Source organism: Rhinolophus ferrumequinum, chromosome 22 (genome assembly GCF_004115265.2).
Source record: "Rhinolophus ferrumequinum isolate MPI-CBG mRhiFer1 chromosome 22, mRhiFer1_v1.p, whole genome shotgun sequence".
Lineage (NCBI taxonomy): Eukaryota > Metazoa > Chordata > Mammalia > Chiroptera > Rhinolophidae > Rhinolophus > Rhinolophus ferrumequinum.
This window is the reverse complement of record NC_046305.1, coordinates 26,267,947-26,281,548: the sequence shown is the minus strand read 5'-3', so window position 1 is coordinate 26,281,548 and position 13,602 is coordinate 26,267,947. Positions and strand designations below refer to the sequence as shown.

Here is a 13,602-nt window from a genome sequence, read left to right as displayed (position 1 = left end):
ACTGGCTTCTTTTCTGCTCTGCCTTCTGAGGCTCTCTGCCTTCCTGTCTTCACCGTGAGCATAATCTTGCAGCGGGATTGTTTGCTGACTGCCACTAGGCTGCCCTTCCCCACTCCCACCCCCCAGCCTTTCTGTCTAACCTGTTCATAGTCCCTCAGCAACAGCCCATATCCTTTGAGTTCTCTCGTTCATTCTGTTCCTTGGACAGTGGGCTCATCCAGGGGACCTATGAGTGGGGACTGTTTGTAGGTAACTTCACCTACTTCCATTTTCCCTGCCTGGGCCCCTTCATTTTGTGGCTGACACTTCATGCAGTAGGTGTGTGCCTGTTGTGGGGGAGGGGCTGGCTCAGCACCTGGGAGCTTGACTTGAGAGAGAGCTGGGGAGGGCTGCCCACCTCCCCCCCCCACCTGGGAAATCCTCTAAGCTGACCTAATTACTGAGTGACAGAGAGCTATTGGGTATTGATTCCCAGCAGGTGCTGCACTTTGAGGAGCAAGGGGATCCTTGGACAGGGGTGTGTGTGTATGCCACTCTGGGATTAACACTTTGGCTGCTGCCCCCCTAGGACCACCGACTCCTTTCACTGCCATCCAGTGGGAGTGAACCCCTTTGGAGTTTTTCCTGGCTGATCAGCCCTCCCTGAGCTATTCACTCATCTCTGGAACAGACAGAATCACAGTCCCAGCTTAGCACAGATTTGTCTTACTTGGCAGTTCTGGTCTGTCGTGGCGGGATCATCAGGAGATGGTGTTTTTTGCCGGAAGCCCTAGTCTTTGCTTCCCCAGGGTCCCCTCCTAACCCTGTCCAGGCAGGAACTGTTTGGTCCCCTGCGGAGTCCTTGGTGAGAGGCTGTTTCCCACTGACCCCTCTCTGGGCCTCACTGGGCTGACAGCTGCTCTTCTAGTCCCACCACCTTCATGGAAGCTGGGCTCCTGGAGGGTGGTGTGCAAGGCACGTTCACCCAGCTCATCGAGCTGTGACTGAGCATGTGCTTTAGAAGTAGTGTTCATAATGTGCAGTGTTCTTTTACCTGCAGGGCCTCATTTGAGCTTCCTTACAGCACGGTGAGAACTCTGACTGGGAGCCTGGACTAGGACCCCTGGATGAGGGAGGGTTCATCAGTAAGGGAGGGGTGGAGCCAGGATCTGCTTGCTCTCAGGCTTTCTACAGCTGAGCATCAGTGCTTGGCAGATAGAGCACGGGTATGAGATGTAGTCCCTTTTTTAAGTTTATAATCGTAATGCAGGAGCGAGAGTTACACCTGCAGAAAAAGACTCAACACCATTTCGGGCTCGAACATGACTGACTAAGACCAGGAACTGATAAACAGCAATGCAATTAGGAAGAAGAAAGGCCGCTGCTGACTGGAGACATTGGGCAAATCTTTGTGGAAAAGGCAGGCTTTGAGCTACACCTTAAAAGGTCAATAATATTGTCACGTGGAAAAAACGGGGAGAAGACTTTAGGAATAAGGAGGCATAAGAGGAAGGAATAGTGAGGAGACCTCTAATTGCAGGCCAGGGTGTATCTGTTGAGTAGAGGAAACTGAGTGATACCTGATTGTGGAGGGTTGAATTCCAGGGTGAAATCAAACCCAATTAGACTTAAGAACTGGAGGGAAAGCGACTAGGGCTGCCTTGGACAAGGATGCCCAGAAGAGAGAACAATTCCAACTCGGCCTTGCTTTTGACCTTGCCCTCCAGCCTTTGCTGCTTGGGGCGCCAGTCAATCATCCATGCTCCCAGCCCCACCCTTTGAGACCTGGAGCCCCTGCTTATTGATGCAGCTGGCCACCCAGCAGATATTTGGGGACCAGCCAGTGAGGTACTAAAATGGAAATCATGTAACCAGGCATGAAAAATTTGCAGGAGTGATGAACAGAAGGAGAATATTTATTAAAAAAACATTTCTGTTTGGCCTTTTATATATATGTGTCTCAGTAACCCTCACAACAACTCTGTGAGGTAACTGTTATCATTATTCCCTATTTACGTGAGAGGAAATTGAAGCTCAGAGAGATTAAAGTACCTTGTCCTTGGTCACACAGCCAGTAAGTGGTCCGTTTGGCTCTAACAGGCTAACACCTTGGCTCACTGCTTGTAATAAGGATGAAAGGATACATCCTTTGCCCGCAAGGGCTTGCAGTCCAGTTGGAAGAATCAACTAAAAGTCCAAGGAGATTTCTAAGAGTGCTGGGCAAGAGAGGGGGGAAAAGTGAACATAGAGACAAAATGTTAGGAGTGGGGATTCAAGGTGGGAGATCCAGTGTGAGCTGTCACAGACAAAGCTTCATGGGTGGAGCTGGGCTTCAAAGACATGAGTGAGGGGCAGACAGGTAGGAGGCCAGTCCTGATGGAGGTGTTTGCAGAAGCTCAAAGGAAAGATGCAGGGGTGTGTGTGTGTGTAAGAGAGAGAGACGCATACACAAAGGTAGAGAGACTAGAATGATCCTTCATATATTTAGTGTTTCACAATTTATTGAGGTACATTTGCATGACATTTAATAGATTCACAATGTTGTGCCACCATCACCTCTCTAGTTTCAAAACTTTTTTGTCACCCCAGAGGAACACCCCATACCCATCAAGCAGTCACTCCCCATTTCCTCCTCTCCCCATCCCCTGGCACTACTACTCTGCTTCTTGTCTGTGTGGATTTACCTGGTTTGGACATTTTACGTTAAAGAAAGCGTACAACATGTAGCATTTTGTGTCTGGCTTCTTTCACCTGGTTTTCACTACCATGTTGTAGCATGTATCAGGACTGCATTCCTTTATGGCTGAATAATGTTTCATTGCAGGTGTACACCACCATTTGTTTACTCCTTCATCCATTAATGTACTCTTGGGTTGTTTCCACCTTTTGGCTATTGAGAATAGTGCTGCTATGAAAATACATGAACATGTATTTGTTTGAGTAACCATTTTCAGTTCTTTGTGGTATATACCTAGGAGTGGAATTGTGGAGTCATGTGGTAATTCTATGTTTAACTTTTTGAGGAACCACCAAACTATTTTCCCCAGTGGCTGTACCGTTGTGCATTCCCACCAGTGATGCACTAGGGTTCCAGTTTCTACACATCCTCCCACTAGTGCTTTTCTTTTGACTTGAAGTCACCCCTCAGTTTTATACACTGGACTCAGTACAGTGGGTGCTACCTCTTTCTCAAAATAGGTCATTCAGTCCTCCCACCTTGGGCCAGGGGCCTTGGTTGCTTCTAGCGCTTGTCATTCCACGTCTCACACTGGTTCTGCCTTCATCAGCTTTGGACTCTTAGGTTAGGCAACTGGCTGAGAAGCTGGATGACTGGATGACTCTGCTGTGGTCATCCTGAGCAGAGGAACCCAGGGCAGCTGCAGTTTCCTGCATGGCCTGTCCTGGCCTTCCCAGTACCAGGTCTGTTGGCTGGTTTCTGGGCTGTCCTGCCTCTCACATGCCCTCTGTCTCCCAGTTTTATCCCCTGGAAGTCCATTGTGTGAACATGTGGGAGTGGGATCTCATAGTTCTTGGCTCTGCTGTTAAAATGTTGTTTTCAATCTGTTTGAGCATCCCAAAATGACAGCTGGCTTTCAGGGGCTCCGACGTAGGTAGTGTATTAGTTTTCTAGGGCTGCTATTACAAAGTACCACAGCCTGGGTGGCTTAAACAACAGAAATTTATTTCCTCACAGTTCTGGAGGCTGGAAGATCAAGGTGCTGGCTGGCCTCTCTTCTTCACGGTCATCTTCTCCCTGTCTTCTCACATGGGTTTCCCTCTGTACATGTCTGTGTCCTAATCTTCTCTGTAAGGACACCAGTCCTGTTGGATTTGGGCTCCCACTAATGACCTCATTTTACCTTAATGTCTCTTTAAAAGGCTAAAATTCAGTCCTCCTTCAGCGCTGTTCTGAGGTACTGGTGATTAGGACTTCAATATATGAGTTGGGGGCGGGGGGTCACAGTTTAGGCCCTAAAGGTTGTCAGAGCAGCAAAATTGCATAATGGCTAAGGAGGCAGAGAGGCTGGTAGGGGTTGGAGATGGGGGACCTTGTGATTCTTCTGGGCTCGTGTTTGATTTCAGAGTGACTCTCATGCAAATACAGAACATGTGGAGGAGGGGAGAGTAATGGAGGCAGCCAAGAGGGCACTGGGGGCTATGGGGAGGCGAGAAAACAGTGTCCATGATCAATAATTTATTCCTGGATACTATGCAGGAGGGCGTTGTCATGGCAACAGGCTGGCTCTCTGAGTGGATGGCCTGACAGTTGCCTCTCAGAGCTGCCTCTCCTCGCTTGGCTCTTCTCTCCCTCCCTCCCCTGCCCCCTCATTTTTCTTGTGTGTCTCGGGAGCCTTTCCCCTGCCTGCGCCTGGGAAAACACCCTGTCTACTTTCAGTGTGGAGCTCACAACAGCTGTAGTAGCTTCTTCCCACCCTTGTGTGGCCCCATGAGGGTGACCAGGGTCATAGCATAGCCTGACGCCTTTTTCTGGAGTCATCTCACTAGCTTTCCAACCACCAGGCCTCTTGCCTTAGTGCCGGTGCTCAGAGTGCTGCTTTTTCTCACAGCCTGTCCCTCGATGTTTCCTAACAAGTTGGACGCATTGTCCTCTAACCACACTGCATTAGGTGCCTCTGTCCTGGAGAGATCCACTCAAGCAAGGCCAGCTGGGCAGGGCCTTCGCCTGCCTTAGTCTCCATATGAGTCATCCTCGGCATTGCCATTACTGGCAATTGGTCCTTCATTCCTTCCTCCTGGCGTTGGGGGATGGAAAGGGGCCAGGAGCATGCAGCTGACCAGAAAGTTTGTACTCCGCAGCATGCTGTGAGCGCCATGGCGCTGCACGGAGGGACCCAGTAAATATGTGCGCTGTGGTGTGCAGTAAATGAAAGGGAGGTCTGAAGGAGGCCTCGAAGAATGATGGAATCAGGAGGTGCTTCTTATGCTATGCAGAATTCCACATGGGTGTCTCTCTCCCGCTCCTTGCCAGAGGCTGTGTCTTAAGTCCAGCAGCTGCACGGAGCCTCAGCAATTGAGACCATTGAATTTTTAGTTATTTTTCATACGCATTACAACTCACTGCTCTCCTGATTCACTGGCTGTCACAACTAATAAGAGATCTGGGTCTGTAATAACCATTTAAGACTTAATGTTATTAGTCTTGTAATTGCAGACAAGGGTCTTGTCTGTTCTCTGAATTTGTAAATCCTTATGCACAAAGATTAAGAAAACATACCCCTAAGCTGGAGGCTGCCCAGGTGGCTGGGGGGTTGGAGACTAGCTCAGCTGCCTGGCTGCTATGTGAGTTTCCTGATAGAGCCTGGGGGTGGGGGTGCAGACATGCCCAGGGAGCATCCATGATCCCCTGTGGGAAGGGAGGGATGCCCTGCAGACGAGCATGGCCTGGGTTGCCTTCATGACAAGCAGCTGCTGATGGAGAGAAGAGCCTTATCTCCAGGGAAAGGACAGCTCCTCCCCACCCCACAGGCTCAGGGCCCTGATGGCCCAGAAGAGATAGCAGTGATGTCCTGTGCTGCAGGCAGAGATGGGAGTTGACAGGAAAACCAGCTGTGTTAGAAATGTCCTCCTCTGGCTTTGTCTCAAGAAATGTCCCTCTTCTCCCCACAGCGTATCTTTTTCCACACAGGACTCTATTGAGTCCTCATTGAAAAGCATTTATTATGAGTTTGATAGTTTTGCTGTGGTGAAGGGCCAGGGCACTTGGCTGATTGTCACTGGTTTGTGGTCCAGTGTCCCTTCACCACCCTTTTTTCCTCTTCTACCTGTGAAGGTCTCAACACTGCTGTATGTGAGCACTGCCAACCAGAACCAGTATGGCTGCCCTCCACATACCACTCTCCTGCCAGAAATTAGCATGGAAATTCTGCCTCCTCCTTTTTTTTCTTTTGTGGTAAAATACGCATAACATAAAATGTACTATTTTAACCATTTTGAAGTGTACAATTCAGTGGCATTTAATACATTCAGAATATTGTGCACCACCATCACTATTTCCAGAACACTTTCGTCACCCTGAAAGGAAACCCTCTACCAATTAAGCAGTCACTCCCCATTCTCCTCTTCCCCCGTCCCTAGCAGCCACTAATTTGTTCTTGTCTTTACCAACTTGCATATGTTGGATATTGCATATAAATGTAATCATACAGTATGTGGCCTTTTGTGTCTGGCTTCTTTTGGTTACCATAATGTTTTTAAGGTTTAGCTACATTGTAGCATGTGTCAGGACTTCATTCCTTTTCATGGCTATATACTATTCCACTGTGTATACCACATTTTGCTTATTCATTCATCTGTTGATGAATATTGAGTTGTTTCTTGTGAATCGTGCTGTTATGAACATTTGTGTACAAGTTTTTGTTTGAGCACCTGTTTTCAAGTCTTTTGGGTATATACCTAGGAGTACAATTTCTGGATCATATGGTAATTCAATATTTAACTTATGGAGGAACCAGACTTTGCCCACTTCTTTACACATGTCAGTCTCTGTCTTCATTTGAGAGGGAGCAGCCTGTTCCCTATGCCCACTCTAGGTTACAACCTTTGGCAGCCACTTTTGGAAAGTTTCTAGTTCCTGGCTCCTGGTCAAGACACAGTGATGTGGGTGGACACAACAGAGGAATCTAGTGGTGACAATGGAGTGATTTCTAATTGTTTTTAATGTTATTACCAGATCTTACCCACACATGTACTGTTCTCCAAAGGACAGTGGTCAGAACCCGATTTCATCCTCCCTAGGAATAGTCTTCAGAGATCTTTCCTTGATGATCATTCTTTGATTTTGGTGCTAAACATTATTTCTAACTACATCACCCACCATCCTTCCTGTTCTTGGCTCTACGTTTCAACTTTTAAAAAAAACACACAAAAAAACCCACGATGGGGCCTGTCAAAAGAATATGCTGCAGGTTTTGAAAGCAGTTCCAAAAGGAAGCTTCAGAAATGTTCTAGGCACAGGCAGTACATTGTTGGAATATGCATATAGCCTCCCGAGGGAACTTCTGTGAAGGAGGCAGCACTCATTTCAATGTATAAATTCTGGTGTGTTCATTTAAAAGATCAGTCAGAAGGCTTTATATGCACACAATAGAAAGATTATGTGATTGGTTATTGAACTATGTACACCTCCAGGAAATCAAAGAAAGATACACATTTTGTGAGTTTTAGGAAGATGAAGTCCAAAATATAACCTGGGAAGGTGTTGGGATGGTTAACACAAAATAGTATTACCCAACTGCTGGGTAGGAGAGGGGTCAGTGAGGACCCCAAAGGCTTAGAACAAGCATCCCCATCTTCATAAAGGGTAGTGGGGCAGTTTGGTTATCCCAGCCATCAGTCTGGCTGGGAAGGGAACCACGTATAGCCTTTGCATTTTTATTATTCTTCATCTATGGGGCCAGTATGAGGAGAAGGGAAGCTGGTAAGAAGTACAGGTGAACTGTGTTTTAAGCTAAGTTTTAAAAATTTTTAAGTAGCATGTCTCTTGCCATCACCTGGTCCTTTACAAATTAAATATTTTAGCCAGCTTTGGAAGTCAAAGAAACTTAGGCCAGTGTGCTGGGTCTCTTTGACCTACTGGGTGGTGGAGTTTTTCCTCCTCGTTCAAAAAGCTAAGGTCAGCAGTGAAGGAGATGTCTAGTGGGTCAGAGAAGAGTAGTCTGGTTCTTTCAAGATTTCAGAAACAGGTTGAAGGCTGATGACATTGTCCCCGTTTTCTAACCAGGCCCGAGAAGTGAATGACAAGGTCAGCAGAATTTCAGAGCCAAGAATAGATCCCTCAGCCATTCCATCACCACAGTAACTCATTCCAAGTTTTGAAGAATGTCATCCTCTGGGGAAAGAGTGCTTCTGAAAAAGGTTTCTTGTCTTTGTCTCCTTTATCCCAATAATCATTTATTTGGGGTCAGATATACGTGGATTTGACAGCAAAGCAGAGACAGATGCTGCAGTGACTTAAAAAAAAAAATTATTGCAGTGAACATATATGTATATATCTCATAAAATTTGCCATTTCAGCAATTTCAAGTGTACAGTTCATTGGCATTTAGCACGCTCATAGTGTGCAACCATCACTACGCTCCATTTCCAAAGCTTCTTTACCAACCCGAATTGAGACTGTGTAACCATTAGGCAGTAGCTCCCTATTCTCTGTTCCTCCCAGGCCCTGGAAACGCTCATCTTTCTGTCTATGAATTCTATTCCAGAATCATACAATATTTGTCCCTTTGTTTCTGGCTTATTTCACACAGCATAATGTTTTCAAGATTCATCGATGTAGCCTGTATCAGAACTTCATTCCTTTTTATGGCTGAATGTCTAGTGAGTAATGCGGTGGTGAACACTGGTGTATAAGTATCTGTTTGAATCCCTATTTTCAATTCTTTTGGGTAGGAATTGCTGGATTATATGGTAATTTTATGTTTGACTTTTGAGGAACTGCAAAGTTTTTTCCACAGTGGCTTTACCATTTTATGTTCCCATCAGCAATGTAGGAGGGTTCCAATTTCTCAACAACCTCATCAGTGCTTGCTGTTTTCCATTTTATTGATAACTGTCCTAGGTATGAAGTGGTATCTCATTATGGTTTTGATTTGCATTTTCCTGATGATTAGTGATGTTGAGCATCTTTCATTTGCTGTTAGTCATTTGTATGTATTCGGAGAAATGGCTATTCAAATCCTTTGCCTGTTTTTAAATTGGGTTGCTTGTCTTTTTGTTGTTGAGTTTTAGGAGTTCTTTTTATCTTCTAGGTATTAAACTCTTACCAGATGTGTGATTTGCAAATATTTTCTCCCATTATGCAGGTTGTCTTTTTACTTTCTTGATAATGTTCTTTGATGCACAGAAGCTTTAAATTTTAATGAAGTCCAATTTATCTATTTTTTTCTTTTGTTGCTTGTACTTTTGGGGTCACATCTAAGAATCTATTACCAAACCAAGGCCACAAAGCTTTACCTCTAGTTTTCTTCTAAGAGTTTTATGGTTTTAGCTCTTATGTTTAGGTTGTTGATTGATCCATTTAGAGTTAATTTTTTGTGTGTGCTGTGAGGTAGGGGTCCAACTTCATTCTTCTGCATGTTTAAATCCAGTTATCCCAGCATCAGTTTTTGAAGAAACTGTTATTTCCCCATTGAGTGGACTTTACACTCTTGTCAAAAATCAATTGGCCGTATACGTATGAGTTAATTTCTAGATTCTATTCTAGAATCAATTTCTAGAGTCAATTCTATTTCACCAGTCTTGCCTATTCTTATGCCTATACCACACTGATTTGACTAATATAGTTTTACGAGTATAGTAGGCTTTGAAATTGGGAAATATGAGTCTCTGATTTGTTGTTCTTCTTCAAGATTGTTTTTGCTATTCAGAGCCTCACACAGACTCAGGCCACGCTGCTCCTGGGACCCCCACATTCTCCTTATAGGCTCACTTCTCAGAGACTTGCTTCTTGACAGCTGCTTCCAGTCTGTGTGTTCCTGGGGTCCCAGCGCTAGGCGGGCTCAGAAGTGCTCTTCACCAACCTCCCACTCTGTACTGGGCTTTCTTCAGCTCCTCAGACAGGGTTTACCCAGCTTCTGCTTAAACACTTTAGACAGAATCCTTCATGACTGTTGTAATTGAATTTGCTTTCCATTCTGGGAAGTGAGGATTGTGTGCGCAGGGATGAGAATGGATCCTTAGCCATAGCAGTAAACAGTTTGAGGGCCTCAGGCTCGCCCCGCACCCCTCTGACCCCTTGACTCCGCGGGCGGACCCTGGCCACACTCTGGCAAGGTCCACAGTCCCCCCTGTCATTTTACTGCCGATCTGTTTGGGTGTGGAAGAGTGGGGGGCTGGGCATGGCATGCCGATCTGTTTGGGTGTGGAAGAGTGGGGGGCTGGGCATGGCATGCCAGTTCCTCTTAGAAGGGGGCTGTGGCTGGCAGGGAAGTGATCCTATGGGGCGGGGGTGGGGAGCAGACTTGGCTGCCTGCTAGGACGGGATGGAGCTCCCCCAAGTACGCCAGCTGTTACCACAGCCATCCTGAGCCGATGTTAGCTGTACTTGGTGAATGTGACCCACTTTCAGGCCACCCTCAGCCCTGGCAGTTCTCTGCCTCCACTGCGGCTCGGTTGTTAACTTGAAGCTCAATACCGTTTTTCCCTGAAAATAAGACCTAGCCGGACAATCAGCTCTAATGTGTCTTTTGGAGCAAAAATTAATACAAGACCCGGCTTTGTATTATATTATGTTAGATAAGACCTGGTCTTATATTATATTATAAAGATCCAGTCTTATGTTATAGTAAAATAAGACAAGGTCTTATATTAATTTTTGCTCCAAATGACGCATTAGAGCTGATGGGCCGGCTAGGTCTTATTTTCGGGGAAACAGGGTATGAGGCAACAATGTGATGTGCTGGTCAGAGGTGAGCAAGATGAGCTTCCCTAGGGAAAGGCCGATCCAGGCCCAGGGCCGCCCTGTGCTCTATGCTGGGAATTACGCTCCATTCTGGGCACCATACATTACAAATACGTTTCCTTATTAGCAAAAGTAATTTATGTTCTTTGCAGACAATTTAGAAAATATCAATAAGCACAAATGAAAGAATGAAAATTATGCATAATTTCACTACCCAAAAATAGCTATTCTTATCCTATTTTTGTAATCTACTTTTTTCACTTAATAATTTTTCATATTACTGAAATATTCTGATATAGTATTTCATCATTTTAATAACTATATAATATTTCATTGCGATGATAGTAGTAAGAATTGAAGATTTTTTTCTCACCATATGTCTTACCATAGCATTTACCATATGTGTCAGGTACTGTCATTCACTGACTCTTTGTCACTTGAAATTGATCCTCTTATTATCTCAATTATACAAATAAGGAGAATGAGGCACAGAGAGGTAGTAACTTACCCAAGGCAACACAGCAATAAATGGCAGAGCCAAATTCTGAAATCAGTTCATCTGGCTCTAGAACCTTTATTGCTACACTCTCCTTGCTGCCTGTCAAACCATGTACATGCCATGGTTTATCATTTCCCCTAGTGATGACTGTTTAGGTTATTTCTGATTTTTTTACCATTATAAACAATATTCTGACGAACATTTGTGTTGGTTTAATATTCTAATTATCCCTGATTATTTACTTAAGACCTACTCCCAGAAATGGAATGTGTGGAACAAAAGGCATAAACATTTTTAAGACTTTTCAGTGTATTCCAAACTTTCCTCCAGGATGTTATTAAGGTACACTCTCACCAGCAGTATGGGAGGGCTGGGCCTTGTACTTTAAGAGAAAACCTGACCCACTGAAGTCTGGCTATTGTAGGGGAAACAGGATGGTGCAGTGAATGGAAATAGTTTTATGAGGGGCAGCTGAAAGGACTCGAGGCATTTAACCTGGAGAAGACTGAGACTTGGAGTGCTGGAGGGGTGAGGGCCACACTCATGGCTGTAATCAAACCTGTGATGGGCCTCGAGCAGCAGTGGACCAGTGGGCTGCATCTGACGTTGTGGAGAGTCACTGTCCTGTGCAGGGTTAGCACACGGCTTTGGGCAGGCAGGGTGGCTGTTGGGTACATGTTGCACGGCCCCGCTGGCATCCCTGGCTTGGGTTGGTGTAGGGCATGCGTATAGGGGAGGGCCGGTACCACACATGCCACACTGTGCTCCTGCACAGAACATTACGTCTCCGAATCTTAACTGGGGGTTCTGCTCCCCATTCCACCCCCACCTCGGGGAGCCTGGCCCGGCCTGGTACCTCTCTTCGTCTGTCCCCTCAGAGCCTGAGCAGCACAGTCTGGCTTGTGTCATGGGCCACACAACTCCTCCATTATGCACGAGGGGGACCCAGCGGTGAGTGAGTGAGCAAGCCGGGTGCGGGGGAGTGCTTATTAATAAACAAGTGTATTGTGTGGTGTTCCATTCACGGCACTCTCAGAGGACGTGGTGGGCTTGAAATAATAAAGCCCTTTTTTGCCACAGAGAGGGCTGGGGAGGTGGCAGGTGGGTGTGGCAAGGAGCTGGGAAACTAGGGACTATTTTGATTCCGCCTCGGGCAGGGCTGCTATGTTTGCTCTGAGGCCAGCATCCAAGGGGAAGATCTAGCTGGGGGTTTGCTCAGACCTACATCAGCCTACTGAATGGCCTGGGGTCTAAGAAATGCCTAGCTCTCCATACCCACCTGTCCCCATGGAGGGAGACTGAGAAGATACTGGATGAACTGGACCATGACTCATTCAGGAGGGAGATAGGATGGTCAACTGTACCCTATTTCTTGACCTCCTGTCCCTACTCCGTTCCCCCTTCCAGGTGAGTCCTTCTGCTTTGCTTTTTAAAGGCTCCAAAGTTGTATGTCTTAGGTTATCACAGTTTCCTGACGATGCTAGAAATGTGTTTGTGTAGAAGGTCTGCAAGAAGCGTCCTAGCCAGGGAGAGGACCAATTTGGTGTTAGGATCTGCAGTATGAGGCAAGCAGTCTAGAAGCAATTATAATGAATGAGCTGCAATTTAAGAGGAAAAGAGGCAAGGGACAAAGCTCCCAAACCCTGGTGTGTGTGGGCAGAGGAGCTTGGGTATGAGAAATTAATGTGTCTGGGAAAGTGAGATGCTGAAGAGCATTTTGGTAGAGGGAGAATTCGGGACTGTGTATTTAATTGCAAACGCCGAGTTAACTCTGTGACTTGTCCACATTAACACTCAGTCCCTCCCTTTCTCTCCTTCAGCCCTTTGCTCTGGTCTCCACCATCCCAAACCAGCTCCCTCTCTCTAACCCAGCCTGTCCCTCTCAGTCTTGGCATCTCTGCATCTCAGGCCAGGAATTTAGAGCTACTGGTTGGGAAGAAGTGAGAATAGGCCATTTTGCTCTCACCTGGCTTCTAGGGATGGAGAGCAGGTCCTGGTTCAGGGGAACCTTGGTTCCCTGTTAGTTAGTGCTAAATCAAAGCAAGGTGAATGCCAGGGCCCAGGGAGGTGTAGGTCACCTGGCTCTATTAGGAGCCGATGGTGCTCCCTTGGACCTTTAAAAGTGGCCCAGAGCTGTCCTCCAAGAGGTGTGCTGGTTTGCCTGTGAGTTGGGAGGGAAAAGGAGTTCAGTGGCGGGGACAATCTGTCCTGCCCTCCTCATGGGTGCAGGGATCCCTGTGGCAGGGGTTTGGACCCAGTGACTTTAAATTTTTGTTTGGATTGAGGATTGAGTGACCCTGCTTAATCTGGGAAAGCTTGAGGCTGCACTAGAGCCAGAATGGGCTGATTGTAGCCTATTGGAGGAACTTTGCATCCCTGGCTCAAACCACAAGGGAACAACCTCCCCAGAGGCAGGCCAGATACCCTCCCCCACACCCCACCCCACACTGCCCCATCCAGGACAGAGTGTCAGAGACTCAGAACCGTGCAGGCTGCTCCGCACCCCTGTGCCCAGAGCAAACAGGGCAGCTTCCTTGAGCACAGACATCTCTGGCACTGCCCGCCCTGGCCTGGCCTCAGCTGTGGGGTGAGGAGGAGGCTCTGCAGACAGTGCAGCTCCTCCTTGGGCGCTCTGCTTCTGTAGGTGCTGTGGACACGCACTTCCCTTCTCCCTCCCGCAGTCTGAAGCAGCAGTGACTATCAG

At 46.7% G+C, this 13,602-nt stretch overlaps 1 protein-coding gene across 29 annotated transcripts in view; it reads left to right on the top strand.

Annotated features, from left to right (window-relative positions):
* The window catches only part of NFASC (neurofascin), a 181,568-nt gene that overhangs the window by 21,077 nt on the left and 146,889 nt on the right, over positions 1 to 13,602 (top strand). For 3 of the 29 annotated variants that reach the window (XM_033093334.1, XM_033093339.1, XM_033093337.1), the window contains exon 1: positions 12,057 to 12,305. The exons of the other annotated variants lie outside the window; for them this stretch is intronic. In XM_033093334.1, coding sequence (XP_032949225.1) covers positions 12,249 to 12,305 — 57 coding nt within the window. In that variant the 5' untranslated portion in view covers positions 12,057 to 12,248. Of the gene's footprint in view, positions 1 to 12,056; positions 12,306 to 13,602 lie in introns of those variants that run through there. 29 annotated transcript variants of the gene reach the window in all.